The sequence below is a fragment of the Desmodus rotundus genome, chromosome 1 (assembly GCF_022682495.2).
Source record: "Desmodus rotundus isolate HL8 chromosome 1, HLdesRot8A.1, whole genome shotgun sequence".
Classification (NCBI taxonomy): domain Eukaryota; kingdom Metazoa; phylum Chordata; class Mammalia; order Chiroptera; family Phyllostomidae; genus Desmodus; species Desmodus rotundus.
Window position 1 is genome coordinate 204,464,895 of NC_071387.1, and position 21,837 is coordinate 204,486,731.

The window sequence follows — 21,837 nt, forward strand, 5'->3', positions numbered from 1 at the left end:
GGGGTTAATTTCATGAAAAGTTTTTCTATCCCCAGTCCTCATCAATCCACATATAAAATGCTTTGTACATTAAAAATAGGAACCAACAAAGAAGAAAAATAAGTGAAAACTTTTAGGTACAAACATATTGCCAAAAGCATCAAGAAAAAAATCTATAAATAAAACAGCAGCTAAAATAGTTCTTTTTACACAATTCTCAAAATGAATCTTTGTAAATCCCTCAAACTGAGAGACATTTAAATTATATGAAAACTTTCAAACTCGGAAGACTTAACCCTGTAGCTTATTTTTTTTTTTCTTAGAGAGAGAGGAAGGGACGGGGAGAGAGAGAGACAGAGAGAGAAAAACATCGATTTACAAGAGAAACATCAATTGGTTGCCTCCCACATGCACCACAACCAGAGATCGAACCTGCAATCCAGGCCTGTGCCCTGACCAAGATGGAACCTACAACCTTTTGGTGTGTGGGATGATGCTCCAACGAACTGAGCCACCCTGGCCAGGGCAATCCAGCAGCTCTCTGTAGTCAACCTGTATTCATCTGAGTTTGGTAACGATGAGTTTTTCTTCCCTGAGTTTTGTCTGTGTCAGCACAGCTTTTCCAAAATTTAAAATGAAACTCTAAACTGAAAAGAACTTTTTCACAATACAAGGCAAAACTTGAATCCCCTTCCCCAATTGTTAAGGAAACTAAAATAGCTTCTTTAAATGAATGACCCATGTCCTTTTCACAGAAACCACAGAAAAGGAGCTAAATTTCTTCACGTTTCTGTTCAATTTCCCACCGATGGGATTTGGATTTAAAATTCTCTTCAAAGTACTTAAATGTGCACTTAGTCATTCAGTTACAGAAACACTGTGCATTAGTGTTACATTTCAGAAGCCAAGTTGGAGAGGGGACCTTGGACATGAATGGTCTTGTTTTCTTCATGGAATGAACCACAGAGTAAAAACCTGTGACTTTCTACCAGTTAAGTCATTCTTGGTTTCTAATCTTTCACTGATTTTCCCCAAATTAACCAAATCTTTCAAACTATTACATCTAAAAACAAGCAAAACACACTTTTTCATGAGTCTGAAAATTTAATAAGGCAAATCTGTCACGAGGAAGGAGTCCAGACACCTGCAGACTAATCATATTTACATGGAACCACGTGCTTCGTCTTAAGGAAATATGGAAAAAGATCTATTTTTGGACCTTTTAGTCCCAAAATAACCACGGTGTGCCCACAGCTAAACAGCAATCAGCAGCCAACAGCTGAGGCCCCTTTATTCATCTCTTTTCTCTTGCTCCCAAATGAACAACAAAAGTGACTTTCATTAAAAAGAGGTCAAGATGGATATTCAGCAGAAGCAGGTTTCATGGGAGGAGAAACTTCGGGAAAAATAAAAAAAGGTCAGCAATCGACCGATGCTCCATGTAAAACACGATGGCAGAGGGAGGTCAGTAGTCTCCCTCCCAGCGATTTCAGTTACCCGCATTGGACTGTGGTCTGCAACTATTACATGGAAAATTCCAGAAATAAACAACTCCTCAGTTTTAAACTATGTGCCCATGTAAGTAACGTGATGAAATCTCACACCACCGGGCCCTGTCCTGCCCAGGACGGGAGTGTCCCCACACCATAGACAGTCCTCGCCTGTAGGTCACTTAGTAGCTGGACTGATCAACTGCCACAGTATCATATCAATTGCCACAGTATCGCAAGGCTTTGGTCCAAGCACCCGTTTTACTTAATAATACCACATTCAGATTACTTTACTACAGCGTATTGTTATAATTGTTGTATTTAATTATATTACTTATTGTTGTTAATCTCTTACTACGCCTACCTAATAAATTAAACTTTATCATAGGTATGCATATAAGAAAATACATATTATATAAGAGGAAGCAACTCCATGCAACTCAACCTAATACAATGACAGATCAGTCCAATGGGCAAGAAAAAGCAATGTGCTTCTGATGAAGTGAGTCCATCGACAGGCAATGACATTGAAGTCGGATTTACTGACAAAGGTGCAGAGACTTTAAAGAAAGTATACCAACTGTGCACGCAGAAACAACTTGCTGTATATAACCCTCCTTTCTTCAAGGTTGCCCCCTGAAAGAGGCCTACCGAACTGTATAGTCATCTCACTACTGTTACACAAATTCGTGTTACTCTATTTCATGTTCATCGGTTCTCTTCCAAGGAATTATTTTATTTTAGTTCTACTTAAGTTTATTGGTTCTTTAAGAAATAACACTGAGTTGACATTTAACATATTCACACTACAGAAGTGGAAATTCAGCTGTAAATCAAGGATCTGCAAATTTTTCTGTAAAGGGTCAGGTAACATTTTATGCTCTCTGGGCTACAAGCCGTCTTTGTCATATATATTTTTTTTTCAACAACCCTTTAACGTATAGAAACAGTCATAGCTCTTAAGCAGTACAGGAGGCGGCCATGGGCTGTAGCTTAGCAACATTTTTGTAAATAATAATAACTGTGAACTAATGGTTTACGCAGAACACAGACAGTTACACACAATATGAAATCAGCCTTTCATTTAAAATGAATCACACTGGCCCTGGCCGGGGGGCTCACTTGCTTGGAGGGTCGTCCCGTACACTACAAGGTCAGCTTCCCTGGTCACTTGATCCACATCTCTCTCACATCAGTGTTTTTCTCTCTCTCTCAAATCAATAAGCACGTCCTCAGGTGAGGGCAAAAAATCCATGAAGTAATTAACTTAATAAAAAGCACATTGGTTCAACAGGCTTCCTTTTCCTGAAACAGGTACTAAAACTAGGAATGCCTACAGCAGAGAAGGCTGGAGAACCCGCCCTATTTTTCAGGAAGCAAAAAATTCTACCCAGATATTTTTTCTCCCCCCAATCCTGGGTGGTCAAGGATAAAAGATGTTCACTATGAAATAATAAAGAATCACTTAAATAATGCCATATTTATAATGAAATTTAGATTAATACAAAGCAGGTTAATATAACACAAATTTGTGAAGCCTCAACATTCATAAAGAGATACAATGACAAAAAGCCAAAAATACTAAGAATCAAACTCATAAGCCATCAAAAAGGGGGATGGATATTATTAAGATGACTTTCTTTTAGGACCTCTGCCCTAACAATAGAAAATAGCACCCAGACTCGGGGAGGGAAATGGCATGCAAATGACTGGCTGTGACGGGTGTTTCTGCTCCACAGTGCGCTGCAGTCCGTGGTACCTGAGGTAATGTCACTCTCTCAAGCAGCTGCTGCATTGTTACCAGGCAACAAGAAAGAAAATGTCAGGATTCGTAGTTGGCTTAATATATTTTTATCATCAATAAATCATACTTCTATTCTGCTATTATTCTGGATGTAAATGCTCATTAGACTTGTATTCAGTAATCTACAAGAGTATACAAAAATGAAGAAAAGTTAACACTGGACATTCGCCAAGTCTGTGTTTTTATGTTTACTGCTTCTTTGGTAAAAACAGCAAATATCAACACGATAGTAATATTATGACTGATACGGGTATTTTGCCAAAATACTCAACTACAATGTGCCTTCATTACCATTCAATAACTATTTTTAAATCAATGTTGTATTTGGTGGAAATTCAAGGAAATAAATTGTCTTTAAATACCTCAGTACTTTGAAACAAGCAGAGTCAATCACTTCATTTAGTTTAGTTGTACAAGGTTATCATCATCTTGTCTGTCAAAGCATCCTTTATCTGGCTAAATCTGTAGCATGAGAAGGTATGGGTAGCTCTTCCAGAGTGATTTAGTAATTAATTAAAAAAATGAAATTCAAAAGCATGAATAAAATCTTATATAGAAAACAATAAAAGAAATATAAATTAAAGATACTGCATAATTTAACAGATCTAAAAATGAGTCAATATAAATGATACCCGTCGCTCAGCACACCCACCCCGAAGTGTAATACTGGGAAGGGGACTGCATTATGCCTTAGGATGAAGCCGCGCACAGGGGAGGTTGGTGGGAAGAGCTGTGCCTCCTTTTTGTATTGCATCCAACAGCTCTCTCACCCTGTGAGCAACAAGAAAACTGTTGAGCACTCGACTCAACAAGCCCACGTGGATGAGGTGAAGAGAGCGGGTCAATGGCTTCCTGCTGGTTGGCAGCACCCTTCCAGCTAACTGAAACAGGGAGCTTCGCCAGGTAAATACTGAAGTGCAGTGAAGGGCATTCGACACATCGTGCTCTACCCCGTGAGTGTCCAATGTGACATTCTGGCCAAGTTCTCATCAACATCCTGTCTCCACGCATCCATCAGAGAATTCTGCGTGTGAACAAACACCACACAGGCATGAGCAGTGGTTGCTTATGTGCGGATGCGTGTGCTTGAAACTGAATGTAATGAAGTGTCTCAACATGGTTAGTATTTAACTGGGTAGAAGCTTTAATTTTTTTCCCATTTATAATTTTTTTCCTTTAAGGTCTCTTGGAAAAATGACGAGTTTCACTGCTTTTGAAACTGGAACATCATAAGGCATTAGCAATCTAAAGATTAGGAATGAAAGAAGTTTGGGAGGAAAGGACTTGCGTTTACCTTTCAGCATTTTCCTTTTCTCTAATACAGGAAGGAAGCTAACTACAATCTCTAAAACACTGGAACATTAATTGGCCTGCTTGGTGGAAATTAGATGTTCACAGGACCCACTGAAGTGATTGAATCATGTGGTTAAAATCCAGTGTGTTCCCACCTTCTATTGTAAAGAGAAAATAACAGCCCCTTTGATCAGTTCTGCTAAAATAATCCAGGAGGAGTTATCAACGCAGCGTTCTCCAAACAGGGCCAGACAGCCGCAAAGCCCAGGCGGCTCCAATCTCCAAGTCACGTCTTCACGCACCCCGAGTTTTCATGTCAGGTCTAGGTCTAATCCTCGCTTGGGAACTACTGCAAGATGAACTAAGAATACAAATTATATTCACATAGCCTCGGGAGACGATATTACCATTACTCTCAACAAAATTACCCTCGTGGAAGAATCTGCAGCCCACCACTGTGCACTACAGAAAGCAGGGGATGTTGGTCCCATTGCTCAAACCCAGGAATGCTCCTGCCTCGGGGTCTTCACACCCGCCACCTGGTCCTCCCACTGCATGGACCGCCACTGTCAGACGCTATAGAACAGGTGCTGCGGAGCAGGGAGGGAGAGGGAGGGGTCTTTACTCAATTCATCTCCGGGAGGCCGGTTGCCGACCGCCTGATCCAAAATTTCAGTTTCTTCTCCTGACATGGCATGTCCCCTCTCCTGCTCTGTTTTTCCTCCTTAACACTTAGCAACCCCTGATATACTACGTGTTTCACTCATTCACTGTATCCAATGGCTGCCTTGACCATCAACCCCTGATATACTATGTGTTTCACTCATTCACTGTATCCAATGCCTGCCTTGACCGTCGGAATATAACCTCCATGAGGGCAGGGATCTTGTTGCTTTGTTTGCTGCCGAGTCTCCAGAACCGAGAATAGTGCCAGGCCTACTAGAACTTCTGGTCTTTCCTCAAAATAGAGTTATAACACCTGGTGCTTGTTAAAAAATAATAGAGGAGGAGAAAGTGTGAGGCAGGGCAAGGGCGGAAACGGGCCGGAGTGACCACAGACCGGCCGGACACTGCAGCCGGGTGATAAGCTCAGAAAGGCTTGCTGCACTTCTGTTTACTGCTGTGCGTGCTCACCATCTTTCAAAACGAACACTAAAAAGAAACATTTCTAATATCATTCACACTGCCGCCTTCACCTTTCATCACCCACCAGTCAGGAACAACACGTCTCTGCTTAGCAGGATGGCAGATGTCCCCTGATCCTGTCCCCGAGCTACTCATCTAAGGAGAGATGGCATGAGGCAGACATTGGCACAGAACACAGAAGTCACAGTTCCCAACGCTTGGCTCTCGTAACAAAAAATATCTTAAGATATCAATGTGGGAAATAATTTTCCATATGTCTGTACCTTGTGACTTAGAATTTTTTTTTAAAGCAAGGGATTGAGGGGCACAGAGATAGTGGTTACCTCTGCAGGGGAGGCAGGCAGATGAAAATGCGTATGAACAATCCTCTAATTCTTACGTTAGGTAGGTTCACAGTATTCAATTTATTATGATGTTTCCTAACTCACAAAGACTACAGGTACATCAAATACCTCATATATGTATATTATATATAAGAGAATTCCTTCACAAGCAAGGATATAAATATACCATAGTGTAAATAAAATAACTTTACTGAAGTTGTGATAATGAATATACTTTAAATGAAAGCTGAAATTAGCTAACGAGCTGAAAAGGCCTAGGGTAAACCTTGCTGTCTTCTAACAGCAGCCAAGGCACAAGCCTGAGGCATCCGCTGGGTTGTTTTGGTGGCAGGCAGCCTCAGCAGCCGCAGGTGGCTGGGTCACACGGCCTTTTCTGACACTGAAGGCATGGCAGGTTGCTTCAAGAGACAAAGTGTCAACAGTCTCCGAGTAAAGCACCCTCATCCCTCCCTGGAGGTTTTCTATTGTAAGTTGCTTTAAAAATATATATAGAAACAGATCACCTCTCCTGGAAAACCAGCACAGGGGAATATGCACCCAGGAAACGACCGGACTCGCAGGAAGTGGAGGGCTCGTTAACAAGACCCTCCAGGAGCCAAATGAATTCCCCTGCGAAGACTGGCCAGTCCGGCTGCTCCGGGAACAACGCTTGCCGACAGCCCCGCCCCGCCGCTTCTGCACTTGAACCTGTGAAGTTTATCAGGGAAGACGTCACCCACTCACACAGAGGGAGGTCCAGATTTAACTGTCTGCTCTAAAAAGAGAAACATCTTGTTGGCGTGAGTTCGGGAACATGCAGCCACGTGTGCGCCGTTTTCCCGAGTGGCCACCGGGTTCCTTGAGGCGGGAAGAACGACACAGCCAGCGCTCACTCTGGTCACGACTGTGTCTCGACTCAGCGGATGGCTGCAGGTGTTTACAGACACACACTCCGTGCTCACACCGGTTTTGCGGAAGGGGAAAACAGACATAATGGATCACCTCTTTGCTTCCACACAACTCGTGGGTTTGTTTCAAACACATCTGAAAAGGAAAACTTTTCCGAAAAGGAGTAATGTCCCCTTTTACAGAAATTAGAAGTAATTAATGAATGTCCTGGGCAGATCTGGTATTTTCTTTAACTCAAGATAAAATTAGTGGTTTCCCTCTGTACATAAAAAAGCAAGAGATATGTTCCTTTGACACCGTACTTCTAAGTCCAAAAAATTTTAAGATGGCTAAGGGCATCATTATTAATATCTTAGATATTTCCAACCTCCTTAACCCTCAAGTGACAGGCTGTAACCAGGGACAAAGGCTGGGGAGACTCCCTGGGGCAGCGGCCAGTGGCTTCAGGGGACAAGCTCTGTCTAACTCAGAGTCCGTACCGAAAGGGCTCTGTGTCCTCATCTATCAGAAAAAGGAGGCAAACTCGGAGCTCTGAAATAGTCTGTGAGACGCTTCAGGTGCTGCAGCCCCAGAACTGACCGTCAGTCACCATGTTTAGGGAAAGCTGAGAAAAACCGCAAAGTCCAAAGAGGCTACACGACAGAATGAACAGAGACCAGAGAAAGACTGAATGAACCCACAGGGCTAGGGGCCCCAGGGCGGTGCTTTTCTGAAGGCTGTCTCCAAGGCCGTCTCCAGGGTCGAAGGTACTGGAGGGAAAAGACCACAACTGGAGTAACTGGCAATGCTCAAAGAACTCCCTATCTGCTTGAGTCTGATCGTGAGCATTGAATGGGCTACCTCCGGATGCTCAGTATCTTTCAGAAGTTTGAAATGTCATCTGTTTATGATGATTCGAGAGCACTTCATAAAATAACGGGAGAAAGCAGACACCCTGGGACCAGTCTTTCTGTGGTGCTAGCCGAGCTCTGTCTAGCTGTGTGACATCAGGCATGTAACTTAACCTTCCTGCGTTTTAAAGTCCTCGTCTGTAAGATGAGAACAATGGTTCCCGCCTCACAGGACCAGTGCGAGCATTAAAATAATAACAACGGACACAAGAAATGCAGCGGTGACTAACACACAGGGTCTGGCAGAAGTAAGGCCTGCCTGAGTGTAGCTGGTAAGGTGATCGTAGGGGTGTGATCATTGATAGTTTTAATTTGAACATTTCATCTAAAATATCCTATGGTGTGCTTGAGTGGGATATTGTTATGTTATAGAATGGCGTGCTTATGATTTTGTAATAAAAAATTTTGTAATACAAGAAGGGAGTTATTTGTGCCAGACCCTATTATCATAAATACTTGCTTAATGGTAGCTATTACTATGGCTAATGTTTAACACGCAGAAGAGTAAGTATGTAATTTATGATCTCTGAAGACTCCTCGTCCACACTACACGTCACAACCGTTTGTGGCACCGGGCCCCCCACCGCACTGGGCAGGGCAGGGCCAGAGGAAGGGACAGCACAGCATCCCGGAGGCCAGGGCGGGTGATGGAGTGAGTGCACAGCACACAGCAAAGAGCAGGAGCTGAGGTCCAGGACAGTCACTACTCAAAATAGTACAAATCTCAAAGTCAAAATAGCCTTTTCACGCCAGGAAACACGCAACCCACTCATTCTCCCCAATTCCAAATTACCTCCTCTTTTTGAGCACACAGTTCTTACAATTCAACCTGTGGGTGCGTGGACCTCTTCTACTCTGAGGACGCAGAAGGCTGGGTTGACGATAAGCTCTTGTCTAGGGCGCTGTGTGGCTCATGTTCCTCAACTAGCAGGGCAAACTGGACTTCACCCTGCTCCTCTGGTGGCGCTCTCTCCAGCAACACTGTCTGCCCCTGCGCTAATCCACACAGCAGGCAGCAGCCACGTGTGGCTGCTGAACAGAAACCAAATTTTTACTTCATTTAATTTTCATTAATTTAAAATGTAAAAGTCGCCTGTGGCTAGTGCTTACCATGGTGGACAGGGCAGGGGTAGTCAGCTGGGAATGGCTGCGGTCTGTAGCACCGAATGAGAAGGCTGGCCCTGGCAGGAAAGAGCGCTGGGATAGGTCACAGGTGTGTGTGCAGGGAGGGACAAGCCTTAATCCTGTCTGCAGGCTCAGTTCAAGGGTGTGATTCACCGAAAGAGAACCTCTCGTTGAACATCCTCAGTGAGTTCAGACACTAGGGTCATTTTCTGCTCTTAGGAGAAATGAGATTGGCTAAAAAGAACCAGATTATAAAAGAAAAAAAAAAAAAAAAGAACTTTACCCAGTATAATACATAATGTCCCTTGGTACTCAGAGAATAAATATTGAATTCTGGCAGTTTTACGAAAGCACGTAAAAGCAATAGAGTGTTAAACTATCAATTATTTTAAGCTGTGTTATAGGCCTTTCTCCAGTAATGTTACAGGTGTGTGCAATGCACAGGTCATTAAGATGATTCAATAAATAAATTTTTAAGAAAAACAGATTACACAGAGAGAGTAAACATTTTCCATTTTAAATGAAGAAAATATACTCGATCCATCACAAAAGAAACCACCGGGCCTGGGCCGAAAGTACCACATCCCCTGGCACTTTCGAGATAACAGACCTCATTTCTAAGGGAAGAACAGAGCTGCAACACATGGCTGCTTCAAAACCACCACCTCGGCCCTGCGAGGTGGAGGCAAAGATGTCACGCACAACCCCGCCACCGCGAGAAAATTCAGGAACAAATACCCTCATTTCCAGACCCCAAGATGGGTTCCCACAAACCCTTCCCAAGGGAAAACTGTCCCAAACTACCATGAGAATTTATTTCCAAGATGATCCTCTGAGCCTTGACGTAAGTCATTTTGGGTGCGCTCTAGTGCCTTCCCCTCCCTGTCCACCCCCCTCAAGTTACCTCCTCCTTTCTCCCTCCTGAGCTCCCAGGGCCCTTCTTCGGCCTCCACAACTTGTTTCCTGAGCCCACGCAGCCCAGCTGGTTCACTTCTGCTTCCTCTGTAACTTTCTAAATAAACTTTCTCTTGTACCTTAAAAAAAGAATCATTCTGAAGTCTCCTTTGGGGTTCAAATGTGTATAACCAAAATGGTAGGGCTTTAAAACAAGCACCTTTTTCTGCCGCAGAGCTTTAACCCCAGGAAAGCTCTAGAATTCTTCAAGTCTCCCGCAAATTCTTAGATGCCCAAAGGAGAGCTGGTTACTGCCTTGATTCAGTTGCTCTGAATTGAACCAATCAAACACTTACGTGTACTATTCTCCTTCCTTAAAGAATTCCCAGGATCTAACACAGTGCGAATGCACTTCCCCTGATACAAATCACTATTTTCCTGGCGATCTGTACACAAAAGTCCCTCCTGGCATTTCACCGAGAAGACCTGTTTCACTCAAGTGCCGTCATGACTTGCTTCCCACAGCGAGACTTCAGCAACCGGAAAGCTACCATCGCAGCGAAATTTCAATGGCCGTATATTTACATCAAACCCTTCCGTATCCAAAACAGAGAAGCTCTCATTGCTTGTCCTCCAAAAAACAAATGAACTGCTGTACATTTTCTTGAACTAGTAATATACAACATCGAGTTAAAAATTAACAGCAGAAAAAGGGAGATAACCGGTACGTACTCTTACCTCCACCACTGTGGTTTGCGCAGCTTTGCACATGGGCAAGTTGAAATTCCGGGCGCTCTTCCTACACGGGGGGACGGGGAGTAATAAGACCAAAAATCAGAAGTGTCTCCTTCAGCTTTAATTAGAGACTAAAAGAATTTCTATAGGTTAAGATTCTGTGAGTCTTTTCAAAAGTATATCATATCTTTTGTTAGTAAAGTCGTTCTTTTTTAACATTTTTATTTTTTCAATTACAGTTTACCTTCAATTAAAATTTTATAAATATTTTATAAGTAAAAACAATATAATACCCACTTCATTCTTCATTCAGTTATCGAGTTTTTTATGGGGATGAGGAAGAGAGGAGCTATTTTTTATGTTCAATGTATAGATTTCACACAGAGTAATAAGATGAATATTAATACATGTATTTAAAACTGAATTTGTTAAATCTTTTAAATCGTTTTGTTTCTATAGTTAAATGGTTCACTAAACTTGCTCCTATTAAAATATTAAGGAAAAGTAGCAAGTATTTCATGAGAAGGTATAGCAATTATATTCCCTATTAAAGAGAAGCCTATTGCTGGCATGAAATGAAACATTCGCTGGTGACTTGTGAGTCACCGATAAAGATCACTCCGGAGAACCAATTTCTAATGACATTTTTGAAAGTATAACGCCCACATAGGACCCTGAGGTATAAAAATTTCAAGAAGGTGCCAATTTTGCTGATGCTTTTGCATTTCCAAGTTTCTAAATTAATGCACTTCCTCTAATCATAAAAATTTAAATATACTTTTGTTTCTGAGAGTGTAAGTTAAGGGCAAACTTTCTTTGGTAAAGGGAAATACGTTTCTAGCATGTTTAGGCCGCCAGTGTTTATTTCACTCAGATTTGAGGATAGGCGCAAGGACAGGTGTGTCTGAGAGCGGAGCCCTTGTGAGCTTTTACATGTTCCTGTTGGATTCCACCTGAGGTCTAGCATCAAGAGCTCCCAGGCAGAGCCACCAGAAGCAGGGCTGGCAGGGCTCTCCCAGGTAACTGGCCTGGACACACCTCGGTACCAGTTGTCCCACTAAACGTGAAGGTCACCCTAGAGGTCAGTGTCTTAAGAACCTAGGTTACTTGACCATTGGTGATCAACACACTCATTTCACACCAAAGCTCAATGTCTATTTGAACCACAGGCACAAAATCCGCGCTTACAGTAACGGCCCTTGTGCAGTCTTCAGAGCCCAGAGCCAGGTAATGGAGCACAGGGTGGGTTGGTGGAAATACTTTAAATAATCCATTTACCTTTGCTACTACACAATTCCATTATTCTTTTTTTAAACAGCAACTCAACCTGGCAAACATTACACCAAAGTGCCGAGTACAGTAGACATGAAGGAAAATGTCCTCTGGAACTGCCAAAGCTGTCACTCCAAAAACGAGTTGAATTCAAGAAATCCAATTTAGTATTAATATTAACTTCTTCGGAAATGAACAAAAACAACATGAGAATGGCCACTGAGACTTGAATTGTGTTTGCACAGAGATGCATTTGGTAAAGGTGAAAAACCGCTAGCTAAAAGTAGTTAATGATGACACGGTGAGAAAAAAAAAAAAATCTCTGTAACCTAATAGGTGAAGTTTTTAACACCAAACATTTTGAAAGTCTTACTTTGAAAACTTTATGCGTATATTAAAAGGTGGTATAATTTTTAAAAAACTATATAATTTATAAATCCAAAATATTAAATACTTGGCATTAAGCAAGCTTAGGGTGATCAAAAGGTTTTAAAATCTATTAAGCCTGTGGATTAATATCTTTAGCTACCCAGTTAATGAGAATGAAAGGTCAGCGTCATTAAGGTTAAACAGTTTTGCAGACAAAACCTTTATAAGCATTTCCTAGTGGACTCCAATCGTACTGGAAAAGATCTGACCTAAATAATTATTAGCAATACCTTTCCCGTATATCAAAGTAACTTACACATTTTAAGACAACAGATGTAAATATTGGGTTACTCAAACAGTCCATTTAGTTTTTTCTGTAAAATAAAAGACACAGTTTTCATTTTCACCAATAACTGTATCGATTTGGCTATTTTGAGTGTGTTGGCTCTCTCCCACATGGTATAATGTTGATCATTCTCAGTGTCTCCATTCGATCGCTATCAACTTCACCTGTTCTACCCCACCGTGGAGCATTGTCCAGTGAGAAATCTCCAGCATGCAACCGCAAACCGCTTTTGATACGTTCAATCAGTCACAGCACCTTTTCCATACCTTGCACAAATCTTTTTTGTGTTTCCATTGCATTTTTACCTTTTTTGAAATAATAATGCATAATATGCCAAAGATGTTGCCTATTTTCTCCCATCTTCAATATTAAGATGGCTATACAAAAATTCACCAACTTTGCTGGTTTTTTCTAATGCAAGCTGATATGACAGCTGTCATGATACAATCTAACAAAACTGTTTCGAATGAAGTTTAAGACAACTAAGCACTACTTGAACCATCTTATGGAAAAAAACCAATGGACGTTTTGGCCAACCCAATTGCAATATCAAAATTAAATATAACTCTGTGCTTTTCTCAGGTTTTCGAAGCATGTCAATATTATAACTGGTCTTGATGACTGAAATTCACAGGGGAAAACATAATTTGTATGTGACTAAATGCAACAGTATATAGATTCAAATAGTTAACAAGCAGAGCAACGTGGACATCAACCAATCAGAACAGACTCCCAAAAGTACTCCGTGCCAGCGAGCCACTGTTCACACACACACTCACACACACATGCACATGGGTATGTTTGATTTTAAGTCACTTTAAAATAAAGTTTTAAATACCAAACCCATGAAGATACCCATGTTGTAAATCCTAATTTAGGAGCCATCAAGTGGCTGAAATGCATCCCATTAGTATTTTTTCAGCCCATCACACTACCTGAAAATGACGTTTCCTGCACGGTCCGCCTTCCAGGCTTTCACCAAGGCAAAGTCCCCTGTGATCGCTTCCTCCAAAATGAAGTGTTGACCATTAAACTCTCTCACCTGCAGGAGACGGAGAGGACACGGTCAGGTATGCACGCAGCCCGTTTGACGGCGACAGGTGCTCTGACACAGGCAGCAACTCGGGACTCGAGCTGAGTCAGGACAGGTTTCTCAGAGGGAAGAGAATCTGAACGGAGACCTCCAGGATGAGCAGTGGGAGGCAACTGGGACTGTGTCAAAGTGCTGGAAGGGAGAACTGAGGGAACGGCATGTGCAAAGGCTCAGTGACAAGCGAGAGCTTGGTCAGTCCGAGGAACTGAGGTATAGACGGTGTTTGCTAGTATTCATTTTATTACTTGTATGCATAGTTGACATATAGTCCCTCTTTCCCTGTACCCCAGAAAAAACTATACATTTTCGTGAAGTGACCAATGTGTTGTTTTATGTATGAAATAGTTATAAAAGTCCATTCATCTCTCCTAGTTAATCTATACTCACCTGTTGAGATTTTCATTGAACTCCTAGAATCTGCAGATGAATTTGAAGAGAACTCACATGCCCTATCTTCCCACCCATAAGCATAATATTTTTTGAAGTCTTCTTTTACCTCTCAATAGTTTTGTAACTTTCACCCCAAAACCTTTGTATCTATTTTTTAGGTTTAGTCATAGGTATGTCACGGTTTCTGATGCTACCATGAATGTTATATTTTATTCTATTAATCCTCTTCTGTCATTTCTGATCTAATGGAAAGCTATTGATCTGTGCATGTTTACCGCCTTTGGTCCTCCTATGAGTGAAGGGGACAGGTGGAGAAGAGAAGCGTGCACCAAAACCACACGGCGCCATTGGAAACAGCGTCAAAGTGGGCTCCATCCCCCACTACCGAGGACGGGAGCCGCCGCCGCAAGGCAGGACTCCATTCCCATTCCCACTGCACCCCCTAGTGGGCGAACTGCATGCGCTTATGGGAAGCGTCAGGAGGAAGTTTGGGTACATTAACTTCTATAACGGCGGTTTAAAACTGAAATCCTTTCTGAAACACCAGCCTCCTTCCAGGCATTATCCCACCTTCCTGCTAAAAAAAATTAATCAATTTACAGTCACTGATGAATGAGAATGTTATTAATATGAACTTAAACAAATTATATAAAAGATATTCATAAGCTGCCCATCAATACATAGTTTTTTGAAGAACCTTATATATTTAAAGAGCCATCACTGTAAATATCAGTGGTAATGTTCACATTCAGAGTATTTTACATTCAGATCTAGAAAACTACATACAGATCTAAATACATGCTAACCCAAGGAAAAGTAAAAAATAAAAAAATGTTTTAAAATCCTAACTACATAATTTCCTGACAGATATACACACTCGTGGTTGGTTTTAGCTATGATTCTAGCATTTTTTTTAAATGAAAGAACTGGTTGTGTCAAACTAGCTACCACACTCACTGGAAAGAGCCGTGCACTTCACTGTGTCAACTTTCTGTCAGTCGTTTCTCGAACCCACTCCAAGCCAATTTTCACCACTCCCCAAAAATCCTCGGCTCTAGAAAAGTCACTCCTGAAGTTACCGATGACCTCTATGCTTCCCAGTCCAACGGTCACTTCCGAGGACTCCACCCCAACCTCGGCTGGCCTTTGACCACACCACACCCTCCTTTGTAAAATCCGTACCTTTGAAAATACAAAACAGGTGCTATCTATCTGCTTTCCCCCCTAACCCACAGGTGGCAAACCCAAGGCCCTCAGGCTGAATCCAGCCCTCCACCTTGTTTTATGTGCCCGGCACCTCGTTTCTGCCTGGTGGCAGTGCAGAGCTGCTTGCCCCTAGTTAAGGAGCAGTTACATTTATACAGTCCTAAAATTCCATTCGGCCCTTTGAAGGCAACCGTGAGGCTGATGAGGCCCCCGGTGAAAATGAGTTTGACACCCTTGCCCTAGCCACTCATCTAGCCCCAGAGACTTAAACGCTAACCTTGCAGCCTCTGAAGTTCCCATCCCAGCTCTAAACGCTCCCCAAGCTGGAACCGGCTGAGCACCCCTCTTGGAGACTAAGGGACGTCTTAAATGCACCAAGTCTCTGCCGAGCCCTTTGACTGCCCCAAGCTCCACCCGTCTTAATGAGCAGCATAGGGGTTTTTGTCTTTTTTTACAGACACCACTAGTATAAATCCCAGTTCCAGCCACTCCTCACAAATCCCACTGGTACCACTTTACATTCCCACCTGGACTAATGCAACAGCCTCTTCACCTCTTTCACTGCTGCTGCTCTTGGCCCCTGGGGGGGTGGGGGTAAAGAAAAAACCCTCACCTCCCAACAGCTTCAACTTGCCTAAGTGTAACTCGGACCACATCACTCACTCCAACTCTCTGCCCGCCGCTCACCAACCTCCATAAAATCTAAACCCCTGTAATCTGGCTCCTGCCTCTCTTCAACCTCCAATCCTACTGCTCTCTGCCTCACCTACTCTGTTCCAGTCTCACCACCTTGCTGTTCCACACACAGGGCAAGCCAGCCTCAGGACCTTGTCCTTCTTCCTTCCAACGAGGTCACAACCCTATGAACCCAGCTCATTCTCCCATTTTATTCAGGTCTCTGCCAACTGTCACCTCCACGGTTCAGGGAGAGCTTTCCCAAAACACCACCTCCCTGGCCACTGGTCACTCGCTCTGCCCGACCCTGCTTGATTTCTCTTCACAGCATTTTCAGAATGTGTGTGCGTCTCTCCACTCCCTCACCAGTTCCTCCACTTAAGGGGGCTGGGTCTCTAGACCACCTTTTCCACCACGCTGAGACCAGTGCCTGGGAAAGAGTAGGAGCTTGATAAATACCACTGAATGAAGGAATTCACTTACTTCCTACAATAAGCAAGGGAAATAAAGAACTAACAAGAGTTCCTTCAAGAAATTACTTGTCATATTCCTAAGGGATCCAGACAAAATTACAAAACTACTGGATTCATGCCCCTGACTCCAGAAACAAATGAACTCAGGTGTTTCGGACAGAGCCTGGTCCATCCTGTGTTTTCCCAGGGTGAGTTAATGCCCACAAGCTCTCAAAACATGAGCCCAATTTTCCTGGGCATCTTTATCTGTATTACTAAGATCCATTTTATAATGAGACTCCTGTCATTGACTTGGTCAAGAACTTTTTGAGGCAGTAAAGAAAGAAGCAAAACAGAATGTCAGAAATGTCAGTAAAAGCTGAGTCCAACTAGGTCCCCGCAAGCAGAAAGGCGACGCTCCAGAGGACGGGCTCTGCTCACAGACACCACTGAACAGCAGGGGCCCCTGTTCAGTGACTTCGTAACTTCCCTGGAGAGGAGGTGCAGCGCTGACCCCTCTATGAGCAGAAAGGCAGTAAAGGACCCCCTAACCCCCTATAGATGGGCTGGGCATTTCTGAGACCCGTGTTAACTTCTTAAGCCACGTGGGCAGGGAGAAGGGACAGATTAGCCTGTGTAAGTTTCCGAGTTGGCTCAAACTTGAGTTACTTCAAATATCTAGAGTTGGATTCTTCTCTAACGTGTGAGTGAAGTTACCAGCCATAGAGGTAGCTCCAGCGGGCCCAGTACACAAATGAAGGAGGTCGTGTGACGCCTCCATTCACACTACTCCACGGTTATAAGTGTCTCCCATTTTTCACATTGCACACAAACTTGTGATTTCCTTGGCCTTTTTTTTTTTTTTTTTTGTCCTTCAATCACGGAAGAGTTCTGAACATGAGAAACATCATCATGTATCTATCACACAGCTACACTGTGTCCCACCTAAGCATAATCAGCAATTACAAAGGCTCCTCCATTTGCAAATCTACCCCCAAATTAGTTCAGATAACTAATCTTAACTTGCACATCTCATCTGGGTTCCAGTTTCTCATCATGTACTTATTCTGGTTCCTCCATGAGATTTCAATTACTCGCAGATGCTCAGCTTTGGCTGGAAATTTTACCTGGCACAGTGACATTCCCAGATGACAGTGTTCGCTCTCACACCGAGGTGACTTTACACTTCTTCTCCCAAGGAGCCACCAGAACCCCACGCGGGGGCCAGCGCCCGGATGGCAGCGCTCCTTACCTCCCTGGGTTTGCTGGCGATGGCGACGCTGCCGTCCTTGTTGTACTTGATCGGCGCCCCTCCTTCCTGCACCAGGGTCCCGTAGCCGGTGCTGGTGTAAAACGCAGGCACCCCGGCCCCGCCGGCGCGGATCCTCTCTGCAAGCGTGCCCTGCGGGGGAGCAAGCGAGGCCGTGGGCCGGGCAGTGAGCACCCTTCCCACGGGGACACCGCCACGACCGCTCTCCAGACGCTGCGGCTCTAAACGGAACCTAGCAGGTAAACTGGGGCGTTTCACTCCACTCTACGCTAGAAGGTTGACTTAAAACAGTCGCTGCCTCTCTGGACAACGCCTCTCTTCGGAACCACAACAGGCAACTGCGCATTCGAATCAGCGCCCTGGTGGTTTACACGCCTCCTGCTGGTTTCCTCACATCGGTCTACTTATAATATTTTCAAATCTGAACGGTTCCTTCCGCTATATACACTTAAACACATAAAATTAAAGTCTGTGCTGTGCTATGTGTTACATGTAGGCATGGCCTGAATCTTATCATTAGTCACAGTAAGTGGTTTTTATAGAATAATAACATAAACTGTTCAAATGCACTTAGAATTTATTCCAAACCATTCTCGTAAGTACTTTATCTACAATGTTTTCTAAGAAAAATCCAAAGTTAAGCCAATAGGATGACATATAGGGAAAGTGGTTTTTAAAAGCCAAGACTACTTCAAATTTTGTTCTGAGAAGAAACAGCTGCAGGCAAAGTCTCTTTGTACCTTCAACTGAGCCTCTTTACCCCTCCCAGGTACCTCCCCCACCTGCCTTTCCACCCAGTGAGCCCACAGGGGAATACCCGAGAGCCCAGAACATTCCCACACCCCCTGCACCCCAAAAACAGCTGTTCCGGTCCAGCCACCCCGTGGTCATCCTGGAGAATGAAATGGCGAATCAGTAATAAGAATTAGGTTAGCTATTAATGACAAGGGGTTAATATGGCCCCAACCTGAAAACAATTTTCTGCTTCAATTGGGGCCTTCAGATGCTAAACTCAGAGACAGGCCTGATGATTAGGATTGTAAACACTGAGTCGTTCAAGCACGTGGGATATTCTGCGGACGGAGGGCCTTGTGGCTTAACTGGAAGGCTTGCAGATAAGTACTTTTCTACTCCATCCAACGGACAGAGATGACCCTACTTTGTGTTCTGGGTATTTTAAGTTAACAACATTCACAAGAACTCAATCCTCAAACACCTTAATACCACCTCTAGTTTAAAATGTCTTTTACATCCACCCACCCTCAATCTCTTGACTCCTTCTGTGTCCAGCTGGGCAAACCTTTCTTTCTGCAGACAGCCTTTCTGCAGACAGGACCTGTGCAGGCGTCCCCAAGCCCCCGACCTCCAAGCCCCAAAAGGAGTCCTGATTCCTGGCACTTCATCAACATGCCTTCCAGACTCTCAGGCCACAAAACAAGTCTCCACAGCCAATGTTTATTTGTGCACTGCTAAACTGGGGAGGGAGGCCTGGCCTCCTTCAGCTCAAAGAAAGACTGTAAAAGAAATATTGAGGAAGTTCCTCCCCCATGTGCATACCCTCCGACAAAATAAGGAGGCATGCAAAAGATCTAAAAGGTTAATTTTCAGTAGCTGCAAAAAATGAAGGGTAAGCTATCTCAACGTACAGTGTGAACAGGAAAAGAATACACTATGCACTGAATTATGTCCCCCCAAAATTATTAAAGCCCTAACCCCCAATTGAGGACTGTGTTTGGAGATAAGGCCTTTATGGGAATCACTAAGGATAAATGATGTCGTGACAGTAGAACCCTGATCCAACAGGATTAGGATTCTTATAAGAAGAGATCCCAGAGTGCTCACCTGCACGGTCCTCCCTCTCTCACTCTCTCTCCCCACCCCCCCATTCAGGCACAGAGGCCACTGCTGCAGAGCGGCCGTGAGAGGCTGTCAGGGACACCGGGAAGCCTCAGGGAGAAAGAGCAGTCCCCCACGCAGGCTCTCTGCAGACAAGCCTGCACTGTGATTGGATTACTGAAAACTTTTCATGAAATTCTGCTACGTCACATTACCACCAAGTTGGTAAAGTCAGGGGTGATGATATTTTCTGTTGACAAAACTAAAGTGGAGTGGGGGGCTCGGTTTCCGGACCCACGTCACAATGGAAGATGCAGCCTGGAGACCCTTGTTTTACGCAAACACCTGCAGGAAGCGTGCTCTCCTCTGTTACAGATTCTTCAACCCAAAGACAGACCCAGAACATCCGCAGAGACGGTGTAAGAAATGAGGGGAAACCTGCGAGATGGACTGTGTAACTGCCTGCTTTGTGGTGACCCCTCCCTGGAGGCTGGGCTGGATCCCAGCACTTACTCAGACGTAGTCAGTTTTACTCTCAAGGACTTGCTCTCCTGACATGTCTCAGCAAGATCAGATTCCATCCAAGTTACCAATTCTATGGTTCCTATGATTGACTTTGAGGATGATCCTCACACATTTCAGCAAGTCCTTTTGCAGGCTCCCAGCACAATTTACGTTAAAATATAATTTACACTATACTTCAAAATGTATCCCGTAGCCTAGGTATTTTTTATTAGAAATACCTCCTTTTTCTGTTGCATAGCAACAGAAAATATTAGCTAGATTCCAGGAATGGACAGGTGTGACCTACAAAATAGCATTCGCTCTGCCTTACCTGTCTTGCACAAAGACATTTCTAGGGAGAAGAAGATACATTTTAAACTAAGTGAGTATTGTAAAAGAAAAGCAGAGAATTTTCTTACCTGAGGTGTCAGCTCTACTTCTAATTCACCAGATAAGTACTGTCGTTCAAATTCTGCATTTTCCCCCACGTACGAGGAGATCATGCGTTTTATCTGCTTGGTTTGAAGTAGAAGGCCCAGGCCAAAGTTGTCAACCCTGGAGGGAAACGCAAGCAGCTTCCGGTCAAAGGCACGTCTGGCAGAACACGGACACCGCCTCCCTTCAAAACCACGACACTGTGCTCATTTAAAGGGATCCTACCGACAAGGCATTGCGCCACCCACAGGGCGCTGCGGGGTGACTTTTCCCATTTTACAGTTGAGGAAACTGAAACTCGAAATATTTAAGTGACTTTTCCCCCAACAACATGGGGAACGACACAGCCAGTACTCAAGCCCACATCCTTCCTACGGTTGTACCCCACCCCTTTCATTCTTCCCACTGCTCCAGAGTGACCCCGGGTTAGAGGATGAGCAGAGATGGACTGGTCTTGCCCTGTGCTGCAGAGGCAATGCCTCAGTCCCACCCTGCCCGGACCCCAAAGGAAGGTGTGGATGGAGAACCTCTTTCTGTCCAAGAATGGGGTCGGGGCATTCTCTTATTTAAAAGAGAGAATGGCAGACTCTTGAAATATGGACCTAATCATGAATAACTAGAAATATTTTCCCTATGTCACAGATACTTTCCTCAAGAAGATTGAAACACTCAAAACATTTTTAACAAAAAAAAAAAGAGATTAGGAAATTAATCACAGGCCCGTGAAAAGATATAAGCAGCAAGAATAACACTGTATATGTTAAGTATACTATGGTTTGATATCTCTATTGATGTTGAAGTTCAAGTTATTCTTTAAAATGCTACAGGTAATGTCAGCTTTTTTCATTAGGTGAAGGTCTCTAAGTTTGTGCCTTTCTTTTCAAAGCAAAATGTACCTAAAATTTCAAGCGAAGTCCATGAGATAAGACAAATTAACAACTGACAGAGTACTTTTCCATTTTTAGTCACCTTATCCATCTGTACCACTCAAGAGTTTCAAAAATACTTTAACCAACGAGATAAAGAAAACACTTCTAAGATAATAAAGAATGCTTGAACTGAAGCTATAAAACTACCGAATATTTTTAAAGGAAAAATAGTGAAAACCACAGTGAGACATCACTGTAAGCACAAACAAAATGGCTAAGTAAAAAGGAAGGTAATGCCAAGTGTTGACAAGGATGTGGAACCACCCGAACTCTCATATGTACTGATGGGAATGGAAATCGATACAAAAGCTGGGGGCAAATGATTAGTAGTATTGTTGTGAGTTTCATATGCTGTGAGTCAGTGATTCCACTCCGTGGTCTGTAGCCAACAGGAACACACACGTTCACCAAGGGACACGTACAAGAATATTCGAAGTAGCACTACGCATTATGGCCCCAGACTGAAGCCCCC

The 21,837-nt window shown here is 43.4% G+C and overlaps 1 protein-coding gene across 1 annotated transcript in view; it reads right to left on the reverse strand.

Moving 5' to 3' along the window:
- Positions 1–21,837, reverse strand: part of OXCT1 (3-oxoacid CoA-transferase 1) — a 128,924-nt gene that overhangs the window by 90,273 nt on the left and 16,814 nt on the right. Inside the window, exons 4-7 of the mRNA XM_053914550.2 lie at positions 20,421–20,556; positions 17,644–17,793; positions 13,511–13,617; positions 10,592–10,652 (exon numbers count right to left, since the gene is read on the reverse strand). Coding sequence (XP_053770525.1) covers positions 10,592–10,652; positions 13,511–13,617; positions 17,644–17,793; positions 20,421–20,556 — 454 coding nt within the window. The remainder of the gene's footprint in view (positions 1–10,591; positions 10,653–13,510; positions 13,618–17,643; positions 17,794–20,420; positions 20,557–21,837) is intronic.